The following is a 20,703-nucleotide window of genomic DNA, read 5'->3' as shown; positions in this document are numbered from 1 at the left end:
TTGTGCTCCCTGTGCTCTGTGTTTGGATTTGTCCATTCCTACGCAGGAGAAAGGTCACAGAGCCAGGTTATTTCAACTGCTGCTCCCAGGAGCCCACTGCAGAGCCCTCTCTGTTTACTGGTGCTCTGAGTAAAGACATAAAATAAATACAGCAGCCAGATGAAGGTATTTCTAAAGAAAAAAAAAAAAAAAGGCAAACGAGGAAAAAGAAGTCAACTTGTGAAGCTTTGGAAGCTGGTGCTGGAAAGACCAGGCTGTGAGATTCCACAGCACATTGTTTCTGCCTCTTCACCAGCTCTGCAGACTTCCTTGAAAACTCTCAGTCTTCCAACAGAGAAAGTTGGAAAATTGAAGCTTGCTCACACCTGCCACACAAACCTACAGCTTCCTTTTTTCTGGATGTGCCTCAAGGCTTCCCAGTTTTTCCCTGCACTGGACACAGGCCTGACTTAGGCATCAAACAACTCGTTCTGGACTGATGGTTTCCAGACCATGTAACTCTCTGGTGGATTGCTGTCTCTATAAAGCATTCAGAGGTTGTGCTGGCGTGAACACTGCCAGGGAGTGTTGAATATGAACCCAGCTTTGATCATTTAAGCTGTGTAGGTATTAATTTGTAAAATCCACAACGTCTGGTATGTGCTCACCTCACAGATGGTCTTTGGGGAGAAAAGGATAAACACCTTGGTGTCTGATAGGGACAATAACTGTAGCCCAGCTGATTGTGATTTCACCATCTCTGCTTGCTTAGAGCAGTTAAGGCTTTGCCTCACAGGATTTAGGCTGAGAAACCTAAAGATTCAGGACTTATTTGTGTTCTATACTGAGATATAATTCTCTATGCAACAAAACTTGGCTCCAAATGTTTCACAAAGGATAAAACCTTGTTCAAGAAGTCATCTGATACTGGTCAGAGGGAGTGCTTTGCACAAATGGAGAAGGCAGAAACAGACAAATATAAGTCACAGTACCCAGTGGAAATGGTGGCTTGGACCAGATTGGGACAGGAGCCTTTCCCACTTTAGGATGAGAAAACTGAAATAGGGCAACATCAGAGCCCCGCTGGCCCTGCTGAGGGATGATGGCCTGCTGTGAAGAGAATAAATTAGGTAGGAACAAACAAAGCTAAACACATTCTGGTTGCTCTTCCTCTTAGGATTCTGGCTGTAGAAAGCAAAACATGTAAAAGACATGATGTACAAAAATACACAGCCTCACCTAAAGTAAAGAATGAGTTCTACGTCCATGCAGGACCAGTGGATGAGCTCTTTGTGAGGCCTCTCAAAGGATGAGTAAGAAATCATTGGGAGCATGGAGGTGAACACAGCAGGGAGGGACATACAGAGCCATCCTTCACTCTCTCATGCTGGCAGAGCTGTCTGCTCTGCAGGAGGTTCCCCAGATACGGATTAGGAAATCAGATGAAGCTACCCCTGGGCTAGTCCTTGCCCAGTGACCACCAAAAGCTGCTACTCACCCGTGGAGCCCTTGACAGTGGTGGGTTTGCTTTTGTGCCGTCCCTTCTCTGCCAGCAGGCTGATGGTGTACTCGGTGCCTGGCTCCAGCCCCCGCAGCAGGAAGGAGGTGCTGTCCACAGGGATCTCCACCTCGCTCTTCTTCCCAGAGGGACCGGTGTAAAGCAGGCGGTAGTGGTCAAACTTGGCCACCGGCCTTCTCCAGCGGAGGGACAAGGTGGTCTCAGTGGGCTCGCTGACTTCCAAGTCCTTGGGGTTATCAAGATCTACAGGGTGAAAAACAAGCAAAGTTGAGGTGTCTCTGAACTGCTCTGAGAGAGTTTTTCAGGCATCTGTAGAGGAACATCTCCACTGGGGTCTGGCAGCAGTTCAGGGTCTGCCCACCTTTGGGACCTTTTGAAATGGGTGGAGGATGATGATGCTCTCCTTTACAGACAAAACCAGAACAAATTTCTCCCCCTTATACTTGAGAGGCAGAAATAAAGCCTTCAGATAATTCACCTGGGAAAAGGCAGTATTGTGTGAAAAATTCTGGATTGGAAGGTCAATCAGGAGTACTGCAACCTCTCTTTGTCACATCAACATTTTGGCCACCACCATTCCTGCCAGAAACCCTCACAGACAGAGGATGGCCAGAGAGATCATAGATAATAGTGCAAGCATTATTATCATTAGGGAGCTCACCTGGAGATGAAACTCCCAAAACATTAAAAGGGACAGGAAAAAGAAGTCATATTCAGAGGTCATGACCTTTATGGAAATATTTTTCTTTTCCTTGACGGGAAATGTAGCAAAATGAAATTAAGAACTTTCTAAAATGTCTCTTCCAGCATCTCTTAGAAATGAAGGAGTGGCTCCACCTGAGTTGCTTCCTCCAGAGCTCAGATGGGATCAGGACACTCACCAGTGCCAGCATTGATGGTAGCAGGAGCACTTTCCCTGTCATTCCTCACTGCTGTCACTCCAATGCCATATTCAGTTCCAGGCCTCAAACCTACGAGATGAGGAGAAGAAATGTGAGTTCCTGTCCATGGAATATGCCTGCAGACATTTGTTGGAATAAGGAAGGCTGAATGGATGCAAAGTAAGAGATCTGCTTTCCTCTCTGCAGAGAATTGAGGTTTCTGTTGATCCTCCAGCTGACAAGCTGCAGACTGGCACCAGTGAATCCCACCCACCCCTAGCACATGAAAATGCCTTTTGAGCTCGGGGTGTGAAGCCCCTTCCACAAAACTGCTTAGAATTAGGGGAACTGATTCGTTGGATTCAGGGATGTATGTGGAAGTGAAATGGTTACATATCTTCTGCTGGCTGGTAAATCCATTTCACATGGCTTTCAATTCAATTTGGTCTACTCAATTTATAGAATCATGGAATAGTTTGAGTTGGAAGGGACATTAAAGATCATCTTGTTTGACCCCCTGCTATGGCAGGGACACCTCCCACTATCCCAGGCTGCTCCAAGCCCTGTCCAGCCTGGCCTTGGGCACTGCCAGGGATCCAGGGGCAGCCACAGCTGCTCTGGGCACCCTGTGCCAGGGCCTCACCACCCTCTCATGGAATAATTCCTTCCTAATATCTCATCTAATTTCAAATTTGTAACCTCTTGTCCCAAAAAAATGTGCTTGAGATCACTCAAAATTTGTTTTTACCTCTAATGTATAGTGACCACAAGGACATTTTTTTCTCCATGTCCTGTGCCCTGGGGTGACAAAACCAATGTGACATTAGTGACAATCTCTCCATTCCCCTACCTGTGAGTGTAGCTCTGGTTGTGGCCTGGCTGCCCTTGGGCACGGTGATCTCCACGTGGTCCCCTCCAGAGATGGGGGCAAACTTAATTCGGTAATTATCGACATTGGCGTGGCTGTTCTTCCACTCCAGGGTGATGCTGCTGTCAGTCTGGGACACCCGCTTCAGGTTCCTTGGAGCATCCAGGTCTGGAATCAACCAAGCAATAAATAAATAATTAGGAATATTTCTCTTCTGACAGCAGTCTCTTGTGACAGTGCTTTTTAGAAGGTGAAATGACCCATAAAGCTTCCTCTCACGTGATCCTGTTATGTCTTAATTACAAAAAACCAGAGGTTTTCTAGTGTGAAAAGCAGAGTTCACCAACTTCAGTTCAAGAAATTTAACTTCTATCTCCTGTGACAAAAATAACATTTTCACTTGCAATAATTAGTTTTTATTGCAAAACAGGTTTGTGGAAAAAACATATTTGGATTAAAATAATGTTTTCCTTTACAATTATCTCAGCTTTCGGAAGGAAAAAAGAGCAAAGAACTGGTCATCTCTAGAATTTCTGTTCAGTAACATCTTGCATTCATGCCTGGAAGGAACTCTAAGTCTCAAAAAAAAGGTGAATATTATAGAGAAATTCAATGAGCTTTCATTTTTCACACCTACAGTAGCCTCAAATCCTGCTTCAAAATAAGAACTGTATTTTAGGATAAAAAGGGATGTAATTCACAGCTCTCTTAATGCATCAAGCCTTGATAAGCTGCTAAAGGACCCACACTTTCCAAAAACATTCCCAGAACCACCGAGGAGCACAGTAAATTTATAAAAGAATGGCAGGAAATATTTGCAGAAGTGAAGAAGAAAAAAAATAACAGTTCTCTGCTTCTAAAGTAATTAGGCAAAGAGAAATAAGATGGAATAGGAACTACAGAAGATATTTAGCTCATCAGACAGACAAATGATCCAGAGGAATTTGCTTTTTGAAGTAGGGATTTAGGGTAAAAGACACAATAACCTAATTCCCATTTTTAAAATACATTTATATTCTTGTGGGGGGGGGGTCTAAATATTTTGGTGAGCCAACAGGGCATAAAAGGCACAGGAAATTATTCTCTACTTTCATGTGCTTCTAAAACTGGGCTGATTTTGCGTTGATCAGCAGCTGCCAACTCCAGCAACAAGACACAAACAGCACAGGAGGATGGGTGGTGCCTGTGGCACCTTCCCAGCCCTCACCTGTGACAAAGACTTCCTTCACAGGGTCGCTTTCCATGTCCCCTCGACGAGACACGAGCGTCACCTCATACTCCGTGTGTGGCCTCAGGTTGCCAATGGAATATTGGTTCTCATCTTCAGAGAGGTCAATGGTTGTCCTGTCCCCTGGAATGTCCTTGGGGCCATAAGTGAGCTCTACACCTTCAACTTCAGCCAAGGGTTTGGACCACGTGATGAGAGCTGTGGTGTCGGTGACGTCTTTGGCCTCCACCTGGCTGGGGGCATCAAGCTCTGTCACCAAGCAAAGGAGAGGGGAAAAGGGGCTTTAAAAAGGAATCTTGCCATGAAAAACACCCATATTCTTATGCTTTTAATTGGTGATTCAGGACAAAGTTAAAACTAGTAAATCCTCATTTACGCTCTTCCTTTAGTTCCTGTAGTTTTAGACTCCAAATAGAATCAATCCATCAGAAGCAAATCCATCAAAACTCCTTCAAACCAGGAGATGCCAAAAGAAAGACAAGCAGAAACCCTAAGAGTTTCCCCACCTTCATACACTCTTCATGCAAACGTGATCAGGATGAAACAAATTCTAGCAAGAAATTCTAGTTTCTGCTGATGTAATCTTGAAAAAGGAATAAAAGTGCATGCTGCCTGCTACCTTCTAGCTGGACATAAATTTCCCTTCTGCTTCAAACAGGGAATTATTTTTTTCCTCATGTATTCATTAGCAACTCCACTATTTCCTTTTCTCCCCCTATTAACTCGCAATGTAGAGCTTTAATTTCTCTTTGTTTACAAACGCCCTAACAGCAGATGTTTTGTTGGTGGCCAACTAAAACCAGACCAAACACAGGTTGTGCTTACTTGTGGTGATGACTTTGGACAGTCCTGGTCCTCTGGTGTTGTTCTTCACTATATGGATGGACACATTGTACTGCTGCCCAGGTGCCAAACCTGGCTGCATGTAGGATGTCTCTGGCCTTTTCAAGCTGCTGGTTATGTCACCATTATCATCCTTTTTCTGGAACACATGGGACAATCAGTGAGTACAAACACAAAAATCCAGGATTTTTCACTCTATACTATAAGCAGTGAAACTGCTTCCTCACCATATTATGGAAGACCAGCTCCCAGCCATCAAAAGAGAAGTTCAGAGGGTCCCACTCCACCTGGACAGATGTTTCCCGAACAGATTTGAATCTCAGACCTTCTGGAGCAGGCAGATCTGTGGCAGAAGAAAGGGATATTCTCACATGAGCAGCAAATTCCCATAAATAGGGCACTAGGGTAGGACATCTTTCCACTTCTAGAAATATCTGCCAGGTGGGGATCTGCAGATGAGGCGTTAAACTCTCCTCAGATCCAGTTATTGTGACTTTGGAGAGACTTTCCTGAGCTGGTTAAATGTCACCTTAGAATAAAAAGAATTTTACCCTTGAAATCTCTTTTTTGTGCCCTCTTGAAAGAAGCCTGGTGTTGACTTTGGAAGTCAGGAGAGCTGAATCCTGCCCCAGCTCTCCAGAAATGAGCTCAGTGACAGAAATCAAAGAGCACCTTTTTCTATTGAGATGTTTAGATGTGACGGTGATGTGCACAAAACAAAAAGAAGATGAACAGCAGAAGTATAGACAGTCAGATAAAAGGTTAGATGTAGTAAATCACAGCAAAGATGCAAAAAAACTATAACCTCTACTTTAGCCAAAATAGTTTGAATGCACATGATTTCATATTGCTCTTGTACTCGCTGCTACATTTTAATTTTTTTTTCTCAGAAAGAATTACCAGAATTTTTTAAATGAACATTATAATAAAGACATGTACATTATAATAAAGAAATATGCATTTTAATAAAGAAGCTAAGGTTCTTAATTCACAAAGACCCTATACGGGGAGACATTGAGAGCAGAAGAGTTTGTGAACTGTGCTTCTAACAAAGTCCCTGGTATTGGAAAAAATTAGAAAATGGAAGTGCAGAGGGCTGTTTTTTCCAGGCCAACATTTGAATTGGAAGTAGAAAATACAAAAGAAATGATATCTCAAAAATGGAATGTAAATCAATACATCTGAACTGAAAATAAAAATGCAGAATAAATACCCCCAAGAAAGGGATGCAGTCAACGCATACAAAGTGAAAACAGAAAATACAAAATAATCAACACTCCAAAAGAGAGATGCAAATGGAGTAGACAAAAGGATGAATGCAGGGAATATTAAACTCACATGTGGCTACCCTGGCGCTGACTGGAATACTCTTCTTGTTTTTCAGGATCGCAAAGACACGGATAAAGTACTCCACCCCCGGCTCCAGCTCGTGGATGGTGGCAGCTGTGTGGTTTCCTGGCACGGTGAACTGCATGTCCAAGCCCCCACTGCTGGTGGGGACGTAGGTGATGAGGTACTCGTTCACCAGGTTCTCGTGCTTCCACTCCAGGTTGACAGTTTTATCTGTCACATTGGTCACAGTCAGCTCAGTTGGAGGAGACACTGGGAGTGAGGGTGGAAAAAAAAAGTCAAACCAAAGTTATAAGAAGTTCTCAAGGCTCAGGAAATAATGACTTGCCCAGTTTCACATTTTCCCAGGAGCGGTTCCTAAGGCTCATCTCACACACAGGGAATGGGGAAGGCATGTCCCACAAATTAGCTGCTGAGGAAAGGAATGCTCAGCTGATGGAGACTACAGACATTTCCAGAAGCCGTGGGCCAATTTCTGCTCTCACACTTGCACACAACCTCTGGCTGACTGTGTTCCAGCTGCTCCTCTCATGGCTGCAGCACAAGACTGCTATAGCTGGGTCCCGAGGGATTCATATGTTTAATTCAACTGCCAGCAGCATGTGATTGTAGAGCTAGAAGTCCTGGGATTCGCACAGATTTTCCAAAGTAAAATAAAACATTATAATTTGAATAAATACTTGCAATAGATCTGCCTGTGCAAGATCACAAAGTAGAGTTTAGGCACCTTCCAGAAGGAGGAGATGAACGATGGGAATTTCTTTTAAAGGGTATTCATTGTTTTTTATAGTGTTCCCAACCCCAAAGTACTCTTTGATTACCAAAATTTAGTTTCATAATTTCTCTCCCAGGATCTACTAAAGAAAACGACCTCATTTACAGTGTATTGCCTGTCATTATCAGGCTGCCAAAATTTTCTATCAATTTCCATAGAGTCAGTGGTCCTGGGAAACCAAGCATGTGACTTTATAGCTAAGTTTCCACTCCAGCTGATCCCACGATTTTCCTCTAAACTTCTGTGAGATCTAATATACACACATCCATATATATATACACATATATGCATATATATATACAGATATATAAATTCACACACACATGTGGAGAAGACTCTGGAACATTTCCCTTTTCTCCTTAGCTAGAACAGCTTCTTCCAGCTTTTTTTTCTAGCATCAAGAGGTACTGTGAGAAACTGAAGGGTCATGGTGACAAATCCCAGCCAGTGCTGGCTACAGCACCAGTGACATTGTGGTGGGAGCAGAAATGGAGGTGACAAAGGCACTGCAACACCATCAGCAGCCTGTTGTGCTGGTGACCACCAAAAGTCACCAGAAACTGCTACATTACTTAGCTCTGATATTTCAGGATGTCAAGAGCTACAGGTGTTGTTGCATCTCTGATCCTGCTGTTTGGACTATGTTGGAAAAGCAGCAACAGAGCCCAGATCTATGGAAAATCTTTGTGGAGTGTCCATGGCTGTTGGCTGGCCCAAGGAGAAGCAGTTCAGAGGGACACTGCACCTACCATCGGAGCAGTCATCCCCGATGTAGCCATCCTCGCAGACACAGCGCCCATCCACGCAGCGCCCCGCGTTGTTGCAGTCGTTGGGGCAGGAGCGCTCCCGGCAGTCCTCACCCACGAAGCCCTCGTGGCACACGCAGCGCCCGTCGATGCAGCGCCCACGCCCGTGGCAGTTGTTGGGGCAGGCCAGCTCGCCGCAGTCGTCGCCCGTGAAGCCGTTGTCACACTCGCAGCGCCCCTCCACGCAGCGCCCGCGGTTGTGGCAGTCATTGGGGCAGCGCAGCTCGGCGCAGTCCTCGCCCGTGTACCCCTCATCGCACACGCACTGCCCGTTGACACACAGCCCGCGGTTGTGGCAGTCGTTGGGACACCGCAGCTGGCTGCAGTCGTCCCCGGTGAAGCCCTCGTGGCACACGCACTGCCCGTTCTCACAGCGCCCGCGGTTGTGGCAGTCGTTGGGGCAGCGCAGCTCCCCGCAGTCCTCCCCGATGAACCCCTCGTGGCACACGCACTGCCCGTTCTCGCAGCGCCCGCGGTTGTGGCAGTCGTTGGGGCACCGCAGCTCCGCACAGTCCTCACCCAGGTACCCCTCGTGGCACACGCAGCGCCCGCCCACGCAGCGCCCGCGGTTGTGGCAGTCGTTGGGGCACCTCCTCTCGCTGCAGTCGTCGCCCACAAAGCCCTCGTAGCACACGCACAGCCCGTTCTCGCAGCGCCCGTTGCCGTGGCAGTCGTTGGGGCAGGTGAGCTCCCCGCAGTCCTCGCCGGTGAAGCCCTCCTCGCAGAAGCAGGTGCCGTTCACGCAGCGCCCACGGTCGAAGCAGTCGTTGGGGCAGATGAGCTCGCTGCAGTCCTCGCCGGTGTAGCCCTCGTCGCACACGCACTCGCTGTCCACGCAGCGCCCGCGGCCGTGGCAGTTGTGGGGGCACAGGGGCACGCTGCAGTCGTCACCCACAAAGCCCTCGTGGCACAGGCATTGCCCGCCCACGCAGCGCCCGTGGGCGCCGCAGCCCTGGGGGCAGAGCTCCTGGCTGCAGTCCGGGCCGGTGTAGCCCTCGAAGCACACGCACAGCCCGTCCACGCACTTGCCCTGGTCGTTGCAGTCGGAGGGACACGAGGCCTGGCTGCAGTTGGGGCCCTTCCAGCCGGGCTCGCAGACGCAGCCGCAGATCTCGATGCTGTAGTTGCCGTGCCCGCTGCAATAGGGCGTGGTGTCCAGGCGACCTGTACCAACGATCCCAAAATTCATTACCCCCAGTGGCACTAGGATGCCTTAGGCCAGCATGGCACATATGACCCAAAAGGGCTCTGATTTTCCTAGTTCCTTACAGGACATTGGTTTTTCAAGTTTTTAAATGATAATATCTATTTCTTTCTCCAGCTAGATTTACTTTACCAGGAAAGCTTTAATTCGCTCTAATGCCAGGGAAGATCCCCTGCCAACAACTTGGTAATTGAGTATGCTGGATTCCTCCTCCCTTCTCAAAATCCTCTCCCACTGACTGAGCAGCTTTCCTGACTGCTTCATTAGGGCATGCACGATGGAACATCGTTCATCCATTCACCCCAGAACACAAAAAGTCAGGCAGCACATTGTGTCATGAGCTGTGTCAGCAACTAGGAGGCTGATCTGAGCTCAGAGGGACACATCGCTCCGAAGAAGACTTGTATTTCTTCTCTCATATGACCAACCCCGACCCTCAATTTAAAAATCAACCAGACAGACACAATTTTTCCCTCTTCTGTAACTATTTGTGCTTGTCTATTGCCTTATATCCTGCTGTATTTTTATTGGTCTCTACTAAAGAAAACTTGGAAGTGAAAATGGTTACATTGGCAGCTTCCTCAAGGGGACAAAAAGTGGAGCCAAGAGCTTGGACTGTGAGTTTTAATCTTAACTCCGACACAGATTTACCATGTCCAAGTGCTGTCCATGCTCAATGCCACAGCTACAAAGGGTCCCAGGTCAACTCCTGACCCACAGATCCATAAAGCTGTGGAACTGTGAATGAATGTACCTTGCACGCTGGCCAAACACATTCCCAGTTTTGATTATGTTTCAAATGTAAGAGGCTGACTTGTGCTCATTCTTGAAAGAGATTGGAGTATCACTCTAAACCACATCTAAAGCCAGCACAAGAATTTCCCCCAGGAGCAGCTCCCTAGCCTGCCTTACCTTCTGCTGCCTGGGAATTAGGACAGCATCCAGCCCCGCTGGCACACTGCTCCCGCAGGGAGGAGACCAGCCCCTCCAGCTCCTCTAGTCTGCTCAGCAGATCCTTAATGTCTGGGGCAGCTGCACAGCCACAAGCCCGGCGGGGAATGTTAATCCTGTGAGTGAAGACAATCTGGTTCCCCTCATTCACCGTGTGCTCCTCGTAGTTCTTGACAGGCTCAATTTCCGCCTTCAGGTCAGCGTCGCCGCTCGCCGTGTCCAGGTCCACGGAGCAGAGGGAGCCAACGGGCAGCTTAATGTTGTAGACATGGTTGAAAACCACAGGCTGGTTATCCTCTGGCAAGGTCACGTTCAGCCCAGTCTCCCTCTTCTGCCGGATAATTCTCTTGATGAGTCCCGCAGTGACGTGCTGGGACAGCAAAGCGAGGAAGGCACAAGCCAAGACCCGGCTGGGGAGTCCCATTGTGGTGCCCAGTTCCCTTTTGAGGCTGAGAGAGTCTTAGGTCTGCTTGGCCTTTGTAATCTGCAGCAGAAACTGGAGAGCCAGGCCAAACCAAGCTGGAGATCCTTTTCTTTCCAGGTGCGTTTGTTCCCTGAAAGAAGAAGGAGCAGTGTAAGGGATTAACAGGAGCTACACAACCTAGCAAAGTTGCGGCACTGCTTGTGTGCTGCATCCTCAGAGAACAGGACCATCACAATTCACCCAAGCTGCTGAGCTTGCCCTGATGTACAATACCAGTGGTTTTCCTGGATCTCAGTGTGATTCTGAAGGAAATGTCACCTGACATGAAGAAAACTGCCGTTATTTGCAGTTTAGAGCAAATACAGTGGGTTGTAGAAAGTTTAACTGCTTCAAGCAGAAGACTGGGGAAAGATGGCTCCTGAGTCTCAGCTCAACTGAAAACAGAGGTAGATAAAACATATATGTGTTCTGTTATGATTTAACCAATATTAAATTCTGTATTTCCTTCACCCTCCACTGCTTGAAGGCTGCTCAAGATTGGACCATGCAAGAAACTCGAGGCATTGTCAAAAGGTGCATCAGCACCACCAAGCTCATTCTAGCCCTTTTCTATATGTTTTAAATTACTCCAAGATTGCTGTGGAATCTGAGCTCTGGGGCTTGTAGCTCCATAGTAAGTTCTACTATATGATGATTTATCAAGAGCATGAAGATAAATGGAACTCTCTGCAGGTGGAAGGTTCTGGTGTCAGTGCTTGTATCACAGGGATATTTTAGTATAAAAGTAATGAGACACAAGAGAAGCAGAGATTCCAACAACAGAGACAGCAATAAAACTACATGTGTAAAAATGCCTTTTTAGCAGCCAATATCCCTTTCCATCAGGCAGCATTTCCCACTGTCTGATCTTTCCTCAGCTATAGCACAATAACTCGTGTACAGTTACAAGCACCTGGCTGGGCTCTACAGCTCCTCCTGAAACTCATTCCTTTCAATTAGCTCCACTATTTCCTCTTCCTCCTCAGTCTGTGCATGTTCCTTTTCAATGGAGTGAGCCAGAAGAGTGGAAAGACATCCACTGACTTCCATGCAGGATCAGCCCCTCAGCACGTAGAGTGAGGAGCCAAAGCAGTAATGGACTGCCTGAACAAGCACACCTAATAAATGTCATCTCAGCGTTTGTTTTCCTTCCCACTCCCAGAAGAGCTTGGTTTAATGGTTAGATCAGTGACTGTGCTTTCAGTGGTTGCAAGCTATGAAATGCCAGTAATGGAGGAAACAGCAATTTATTCTCTAAACATCATAGTTTTGATGCTAATTTATTTGTCAGATGAGAGACCAGCCTCTTCCACCCTTCTGATTTCCCCAAAGTGGAGGGATTGTTTTTCCCATGTTATCCCAGCTGCTTTTGTGAGGGAATGGCAATAACACATCAGACACTTCACTGAAGTTTAGTGGGTTTTTTAGGGAATGTAGAGCTCACAAAGGGCAAACTTCACCTCTTTTTACCGGGGAATAAATCAGAAGTAAACAAGCAGCAGGGAAGGTTTTTTCCTTGTTACGGAAAACCATTCAGCTTTAAGGCATTTCTAACACTTACCCCATTTGCTCAAATATTTCTGCAAGCCCTGCCTGCACCAGAAGAGATCACAAGGTTATTAATAAAGAATAATAGAGACAGACATGATCCACGTCCCATTTCTGACTCAATCCCTAAACTGGGTTGCCAGTTCATGAAATGTGTTCACGACTGTATTTGAAGTGGGATTTTAGTCTCAAGCACTCCTACTTGGGCTTTGCAAAGTGCTTCCCATGCAGTTCCATGTGCTGCTATGCACCTTTTGCCCCAGGAAAAAGTCATACAGCTAAAACTGGTGCCTAACCCTCAAGCAGTCATTGAAGGGACAGGCTGCTTGACAGATGGATCACCAATGGGAAATGGAACAAACTGGAGGCAGCTCTGCATCTCATTCTCACTGAATTTTAGTGAAAGTTGAGCATCCATTTCCTTATGGCTTCTGTAAACCCCAAACCACAGGAAAACGGGCCTTGCCCAAACCAAGGAAGTTGCACTTTTTTCTGCTGACCAATGTGAGTTGACAAATCATTTAATCATGGTACAAACTGTGATTTCTTTAATATGCCTGGAAAATGACAAACCCGCTCTGGCAAGAGCCACTGTCACTGTCACCTTCACTACTAATGAAAGCCACATGAACACCAGGACTCTGAGAGGACACTTGCTGCATTAGAGGCAGCCAAACCTCTCAGCTCATAGATGATCCTGGAAGAATTAACATATCTTGGCTGACATCCTTTTGAAGTTTCTGGAGAAACATCATGGTGGTCTAGGGGCAGCATTCCATGCCTGCTCTGTGACCCCTGTGCTTTGACAGCTCGTGTGATGTCTGAACTAATTCATCCCCATCAGGTGTTCCCCATCTGCCAAGGGCCCAGCATGGTTAGCTGAGCTCCACTCCTGGACCTGACATCTACAAAACAAGACACCTTCCTCCAGTTCTTTATACATTAGCCATGGTCTTGGCTGGGAGAACAAAGAGGACATCCTTCTCTCCAACCCCAGCTCCTCAAACACATCCAAACAACAGCTCTGACCACAATCGACCACCCGGGAGCAGGAGAGAAATGGAGCCACATTAACTGCCAGGCTCTGTTGTCCCTTCATTTTCCCTCGTCTTCCCTTCAGAGCAGTTTGTGTAGATTGTATTTTAAACCTGCCTCTTGGAGAAATCCTCTTGATATTTTCTTTGCAGACATCAGCTGCTGGATTATTTAGGGGCACCTAAAAGAATTGCAGCAAAGGTTGGCAAAAAATGACCCTTCCCAGCATGAGTTTGGCCTTGTGGTCTGTAAGAGGAGCTGGGTGATGTCTGATATCTCTCAGGTACTTTGAGAGGTCTGTATGACCCAGAGTGTGTTTGTTTTTACAAATATTTTGTCTAATAGGGAACCCCTCTCATCCTAATGAGCTATGCCCTCAAGTCTTCCTGCCACCCTGACTACAAAAATCCTGGACACGATGATGTGGATGATCTGCAAAATGTTCTGCTTGTCATGCAGGACAATAAATCTGGAGCTTGTGTTCTCCCCATCTGGTCACTGGCACCTTCCCACCCTCCTTGGGCAAGAGTTATCTCCTGCTCTCCTGCTCCCCGAGGCACAACCTCAATATAAATAAGAAGAAAATGTGTTGTGGCCTCTCACACATCTTAAATATCTGATTAAAAAATAGAGATTATGAATTGAGAAGCAAATCACAGCATTTCTGCAGTACCAGCTGGGGCAAAATGAGATTCAGGTAAGAAAAGAGTTTTCTTATAAGAACATTAACTTTAAAAGTTAGATTTTAACCAAAGAGCAGAAAAGGGCTATTTCTAGAAAACACTTCTTAAAAAACCTGATCACTGCCTGGTGATACACATAATAATATGTGATGGAGGTAAGGTGGACTGTCAATAGCACAAAGGGAAGGAATAATTTTCATTTCCACTGCAGCCCTTTCATCTGAAGATCTGAAAGCATGTCACAGTCTGGCTGTCAAAAGCTGAAAAAATGTTATTAAAAAGGGTTATTTCTTTGTTTAGACATCCCCCCTTCCCCTTGCCCCCTCCTGGCATCAGAACTTTTTCAGGACCTTCCATTTAATTAGAAATTTGTTTCTTAATAGGAAATTTTCAATCAATCTTGAAAAAAAACCCCAGGAATCCTGACTCCTGAGGAATACTAAGCAAAGGTAATGCATGAATATTTCCCTTCCCCAAAGCCATATTTGCTGGAAAGCAGCAGGTGTGAGAAATGAAATTAATGTCTGCATGCTTTAAAGTCCTGGGGTAGCACTCCAGTCTCTCCTGAACGTTCAGGAGTGGCAGAATTGTGAGATGATTTGTGGGTATGTGGAATGATAAATATGCAGATGAGAGCCCTGTGCAATTTTAATCAAAACAGATTGCAGCAAGGAAGGGATGGAGGTGTTAAAAACTATCTCAGCTGTCCTTCCTAACGAAGGCAGAAGGCTGATTAGATTTGCTCAGACACCCTCTGCATGTCATGACTTGGAAATTAGACATGAAAATGGCAGGGAAAAAAGAGAGGGGGAAAAAAGAGAGGGGGAAAAAAGAGAGGGGGAAAAAAGAGAGGGGGAAAAAAGGAAACAATTCCTGTCTAAGAAGATACTTCCTACATTTCAGCAGGAGGGGATCAAATATTGTCAGCACCATATTGGATTCAAGCACATCTTGTTAAAATCTGGGTAAAATAGCAGCAGGCTGGATTGTGACAGGGAGGAAGACTCAGCTGGAGAAGAGCCAAAGCCCTCTCCAGGGAACACAACGAGGAGCATTTTGAGGTTTGTAAATTGCTAACCCCAGAACAGTTTTCTGTGATCTGTTAACTGCAGGAAGTCCATGTTTGCAGAGTTTCCACCAAGGCTTGATGCGTGTGTTCCCCGCAGCCTGGAGTGCCCAGCAGGGCACTGTGGAGGCACTGACACCACGTTATCACTGCCCCCTCCCCTCAGCTACTGCCACAAAGACAGAAATGAGCTATCTCCTGGGGATATTGATCTGACCTGGACCATTCCCTGCCTGCAGACATGGGGAATTGGGGCATTTTCTGCAAGGAATGCAAGCAGTGCTGTTCCACAGGACTCCTAAATTGAGACCATTTGCCAGAGGGCATTTTCACAAGGCAAGGTCTCAAAAGATGCAGTCTCTCAAAGGCAGAGGGCTGGGCTGGTTTTACCAAGATCCTGAGACTCCCGAGGCTCTGGGAATGCTCTCCAGAAAAAGTGGATTAAATCTGAAGTCACTTGAAATGTTCTCAAAGCAAGGGACTGGGGGGGGCCTGGAAGTTTTGACATGTCAGGCCAAAACATGAACGGCTCTGACTTCACCATCTTCCACTGCTGTTTCCACACATTCATAACTGCAGAAAATAATTTTCTTTCCATTCCAATTCCAACAGGGTGAAGGAATCAGCAGGGATGTTCAGTGTAGGTCAAATTACATTAAATCACAGTGGAGAGCAGAAATTTGTAACAGTCCTAAGACATCAGGCCTGAATCTTTTCAGCAGAAATGATCAAAGCCAAATTGTCGCCTTTTTTTCCCCCCCACCTCTTCTTTATTTACATTGTATCCATTCTAAGGAGAGGAATTTTAAGGCAGCCGAATTTAGAGGAATTCAGAAAATCCACTGCGTTCCCCAAGGCTCCCAGAGAACATGTGTGCAAAGAAGTGTGACAATTGTTTGAACCCCAATTAGACCCCGCAGATATGAGCAGACCCTGAGGGTGTGAAGCTCCAAAGGGAAATTTTAATAATTCAGGAATTTTATTCAAAGTCTTAAATTGGCTGCACAAAGAGGTGAAAAGGAGGTAATAACTTTCAAAGGGGACAGGAGGAAGCTGATTGCCTTTTTCTCAACGGTTCTAACAGATAATGTGCAGAGTGATAAGCAGGAATCCATCCAAGCTGCAGGTTGAGGACTTACCTTGAAGTACCAGTCAAACAACATCACTTCTACCTTCATGGCCAGGTCACAAAGAATAAACACTCTGCAAATGCTCTACAGCTTTCTAGATAAGAAATCCCACATCTGGGAAGCCCACACAAAATTATAGACCCAGGCTCGGTGACCTCCCTTTAATAAATAGCACAATGTGAAAGCACTGAATAAAAAGCCTTTGCCACCCCACCTATGCCAGATTTTCAGGCTAAAGCTCTTCCTGGAAATGACAAAGGGAGATAAGCATTAACCAAAATGATCTGGCTGGCTGTGGGAGTGCAATGAGAGTGAAAAAGAGGGAAAAAGAAAGAAAGCCTCCTCTGGAAAAACTCCATGCAGAAAGGGGCAGAGAGGAAACAACTGGAAGGAAGTTTTAAAAGTTGTTTAACTAGAGGAGTTGAAGTGTAGGGATACAAGTGACACAAATCCACTTTTTCAGTCACAGAAGGGACTCAGTGGTGCTCACAGCCCCACAAGAGGAGCCTCATGGCATCCACATGTGCTGGAGGAAGGAAAAGAGCCTCTTCTCTGAAAGCTTTTTTAATTATAAAGAATAAACAAAGCACACTCCTCCACTTTAAATACAGAAAACTGGGACATGGAGAGGCTGACACTGAGACTCCCAAGTTCCCCAGGAGCCTCTGACTTTTTGTTGAAGTATTTTACCCACTGCAAGCCAGAGGAAGCTGATGCAGCTTTGCTGAGTCCCACCACAGTGGTTCAAACACCTCCCAGAAGGCATTTATGGCTCTTAAAGCACATAAAAGCACATTTTCCTCTGGATGTGCCTGCCTTTGTGACTTGAATCCTTCTCATTTCAGGACCAGCAGTTTGTGTTTGATGTGGGCGAGCAGCCACAGCTCAGGGCTCTGGATGCCCCCTGGAGCCACCTGTGTCCAATCTGCTGCTGGCACTGCACATTTCAGAGCAGTGGAACTCTGTGGGACTGAGGACAGACGCAACCAAGAGCACTCTGAACGCAGAGATGGGAACTGCTCTGCCCAGTTAATTCAGGATTGACTCCTGAGCTGTCACAAAGGACAGTTTTCAAGCCCAGAATGCTTCCATCATCCATTCCAAGGGCTTTGCCCATGCCACTGGAATTAGTCATAAAAACAAGAGGAATTTTAGATTATCTTAAATCCTATGAGAGGTCCTGTGATCACCTCAGACTCTTTCAAAGAACTGCAATTAAAATAATTCATGGGTACTTTTTGCCCCGTGCAGCCCCTGAGATCCTGCATTAAATATCACTCAGCTGAACTCTTCACTCCAGCTCGGTTGTCACCTTTGGCCCTTAGATGATGTTCCTGTTTTGGGGAAGCTGTAGGGTCTCTGGTTCACAGATCCTACTGCACACCATCTTGAAATAAAACAACTTGGATGCATTTTAACCTCCACCCATTCTACCTTGGCTGGAGAGCAGCACTGCCAGGGCTTTGCCAGGGCTGTTTTGGAAGGAATTTTAATTAATTGCTTTGTGTACAATTTAGAATTTAGCAAAGGCTCATATTTCAAAGCCATCAGCATGACAGTGCCACAAAGGGGAAGGAGAAATAATCCACTGAAGCCAACATCCATAAAATGTGAAAGAGCTCTGGTAAATTCTGAATGATAAGCATAAAAGGAGACCCATGAGAGACTAAACCTTCTGTTGTACAGTTACTGTTTTGAGGTAAATGAGCATGATTATTCCATTATAAACTACTTTTGTTTCAGAAGTTTTGTCCTCTTAGCCATGGAAAATCTCTCCAGGTCTATCCTTGTTCAGGATCTCAGAGAGAGAACAGAACTTTCCAAACTAAACAATGAGTTTGGCTCTTTTTCAAAGCAGAGGAAAAATTCAGGGAGGTGGTCTTATTCCAGCATCAGTGGAATAAACTTTGGTCAATGAAATATTGAATATATTGAGCAAATCTCATCAATTAAATGAAAAACTAAATCAGCTGGCAGAGATACAGCTGGTAGAAAATGACTGCTGAAAACATGCAATAATTAAAGAGAAGTGAAAAACAGATTATGTGATGAGGTGCCTGCTAAAACAGGATATGGAACCCAGCAATCAAGAGGTGCCTTCCAGTTTCTGGGTCCTACAGACTTTGCTGATTTATGATTCTTAGGAATTACCTGGCTGATGATGAGACAAGCAAAGAAATGCTGCCTGAACATACCATTGCTATTGCTATTCCATCAGAAGCAAAGGAGCAAGAGCTCAGGAGAGAGCCAGGAATGTGGGAATGGCACCAAGCTGGGACTTGGGAGAGCTGAGATCATCCCTCACTTCTGCCATTTCAGCCCAGTCAGTTCTCACCCTGATTTCTAAGAAGTCTAAACAAAGTACAAATAACTAAACTTCCTAATTCTATGTTTCAAACTGCTCTAGAAAGATTCTTCAGTTTACCCTGAATAAAAAGGCTTCCTCTGCTCTCAATTTCTGCATAAACTCTATGCTCTTCATGCTAGAATGTCTTAATTCTTTTAATATACCACCTGCATTAGAGGTAGCCCCAAGTGTGTTAAATAAGAGGAGCCAAGTGCCTACAGCTCTTAATAAGGTTTAATCACAGCCACCCTCTAAATAGGTCACAGGTGGGGACAAGATTGGTGGTGAAAAGGACAAGAGAGAACTTGGGAAATGGTACAACCTGGCAGGAGCAGAGCTGCTCTGACACCACCACCGTGGTGTTTAGGGTAGTACTTACTCTTCAGGCCAATTATTTGTAGAATAAATTCAAACCTCTAGGATTTGCAACATCTCTCCCCAACAGGTATCCCAAGCACGATGAAGAATTCACATTTACAGGAGCAAAGCCCAAGGAAATGGCATCTGCTGAGCCCTGTGATATCCCAGCTTGCCTTGGCTCGTGTCAGAGCCTTGCAGCTATTTAAGCTGTTGTTTAAATGAGAAGCATCCAATGTGGCATTATGTAATAATTATATATAGGCAGCCAGCCTCAGGAAGAGACCACACTAAAAACAGGAATCCAAAGCTCTTAACTCATTTTTGGTACCACCAGATTTAATAAAATTATCTACATTAAAAATGAGTGAAGGTAATTGCTGAGTGACTTAGAAACATGGTGCAGAATTAATCAGACCACACTCGTAATGGTGTTTAATCTTTCATGTAATTTCCTGCTAAATGTGCATAATTAGAAACAAATAAATGATACATCTCAGTGTGAGCCACAGATGTGCTGCCTTCCAGCATGGTTATGAGCTCCTGACTAGGGATAATGGGGCTTAAACCAGGTCTCCAGCTTGGGACTTGACAGTGATGCCTCAGGTTTGAGCTTTTCTATTTTTCACATTCTGAGCTGCTTTAGTCTGTGGGTCTGGGCTTCACATGAGGGGATGGTGAGCTCTGTGCACAGAGCAGGGAGACAAAACAATTCCTGCTCCAGCTGGGCACCAAGGACAAATGATCCAAAGCTCAGGCCCAGGAGCACAAACAGCGTGGGCTGGAGAGAGAAAAACAAGCAGGATGGGAGTGCATGGGCTAAAGCTGGAATGGGACAATGAACTGCAAGGTGCAAATGGAGCAGAGCTGATCCCAGTGAGAGCCCCCGGGAGCGCTCGTGCATTTTGGGACCATTTTGGTTCCTCTTGGGTGCAGCCCTGGCTGGGCTCTGGTGCTGCCCAAGGTGGATCCATGGAGGCCTTTGAATAAATCCCTGCTTTATTCTTTAGCTCTGACCAGTCTCTGCTCTAGGGCAGCCTTCCCAAGATATCAACAGAATATTGCCTTTTGGTTCATTTTACTTCAAGAACTGCAGGAATTCTTCCTGCATCTCCTTGGAGACCTTGCCCAGCAAAAGCGTGCCAGGATGGGGAGCTGCTCATCACATCCTCCTCTTCATCACGGGCAACAGGAGCTAAGTCTTGCCATCCAGACCGAGATCCCAAAGCACCTGGCTGGAAACCTGCCAGCAGGGAGGAAACCACCAGAGCTCTCTTGAGAGCTCCCAGACACCACAATGGTGTCACTTCTCATCCATCAGGGAGGGATTTGTGCCACCTTTTGGCAGAGGGGGAGGTTGGGGAGCGCTGTGTGTGACCCCACAGAGCCGTTCCCAGCTGCTGGGGCTCCGAGCATCCAACAAAACCCCGACACACAAAGGGAGCTGGGAGTGAAAACCAGCCCTGCTCCATGAGTGCATCCCCGTGCCAGGGCTGGCTGCCCCAGCAGGGCAGCGGCCCAAAGGCAGCTCCAGCCAGCAGGGCAGGCTGTTTGGGAGCAGAAAATCTGAATTTCCACACATGTTTCGTCCCAGACACTGAGGAGGACATTGGCAAAGTGTATGCCCGGCCAAGGGGAGGTGGATAAAGCACTTCCCTGCAAAGGTTTAT

The 20,703-nt window shown here is 46.1% G+C and overlaps 1 protein-coding gene and 1 long non-coding RNA gene across 7 annotated transcripts in view; one reads left to right on the top strand and one right to left on the bottom strand.

The window, feature by feature from the left end:
- The window catches only part of TNC (tenascin C), a 71,867-nt gene that overhangs the window by 36,714 nt on the left and 14,450 nt on the right, over positions 1-20,703 (bottom strand). For 5 of the 6 annotated variants that reach the window (XM_053996030.1, XM_053996033.1, XM_053996032.1 and 2 more), the window contains exons 2-10: positions 10,366-10,958; positions 8,193-9,413; positions 6,657-6,920; positions 5,546-5,661; positions 5,301-5,457; positions 4,455-4,724; positions 3,230-3,415; positions 2,380-2,469; positions 1,478-1,741 (exon numbers count right to left, since the gene is read on the bottom strand). In XM_053996030.1, the coding sequence (XP_053852005.1) occupies positions 1,478-1,741; positions 2,380-2,469; positions 3,230-3,415; positions 4,455-4,724; positions 5,301-5,457; positions 5,546-5,661; positions 6,657-6,920; positions 8,193-9,413; positions 10,366-10,828 (3,031 nt within the window). In that variant the 5' untranslated portion in view covers positions 10,829-10,958. Of the gene's footprint in view, positions 1-1,477; positions 1,742-2,379; positions 2,470-3,229; positions 3,416-4,454; positions 4,725-5,300; positions 5,458-5,545; positions 5,662-6,656; positions 6,921-8,192; positions 9,414-10,365; positions 12,579-20,703 lie in introns of those variants that run through there. The other variant, XM_053996031.1, reaches the window with a different exon arrangement.
- On the top strand, positions 13,214-19,381 carry LOC128817521 (uncharacterized). Its single transcript, XR_008440223.1, has 3 exons — positions 13,214-14,147; positions 14,517-14,582; positions 15,040-19,381. It is a non-coding gene; the product is annotated as an uncharacterized LOC128817521 (long non-coding RNA).

Source organism: Vidua macroura, chromosome 21 (assembly GCF_024509145.1).
Source record: "Vidua macroura isolate BioBank_ID:100142 chromosome 21, ASM2450914v1, whole genome shotgun sequence".
Classification (NCBI taxonomy): Eukaryota; Metazoa; Chordata; class Aves; order Passeriformes; family Viduidae; genus Vidua; species Vidua macroura.
Note: the sequence above shows the minus strand (reverse complement) of the source record. Positions and strands in the feature narration are given on the sequence as shown.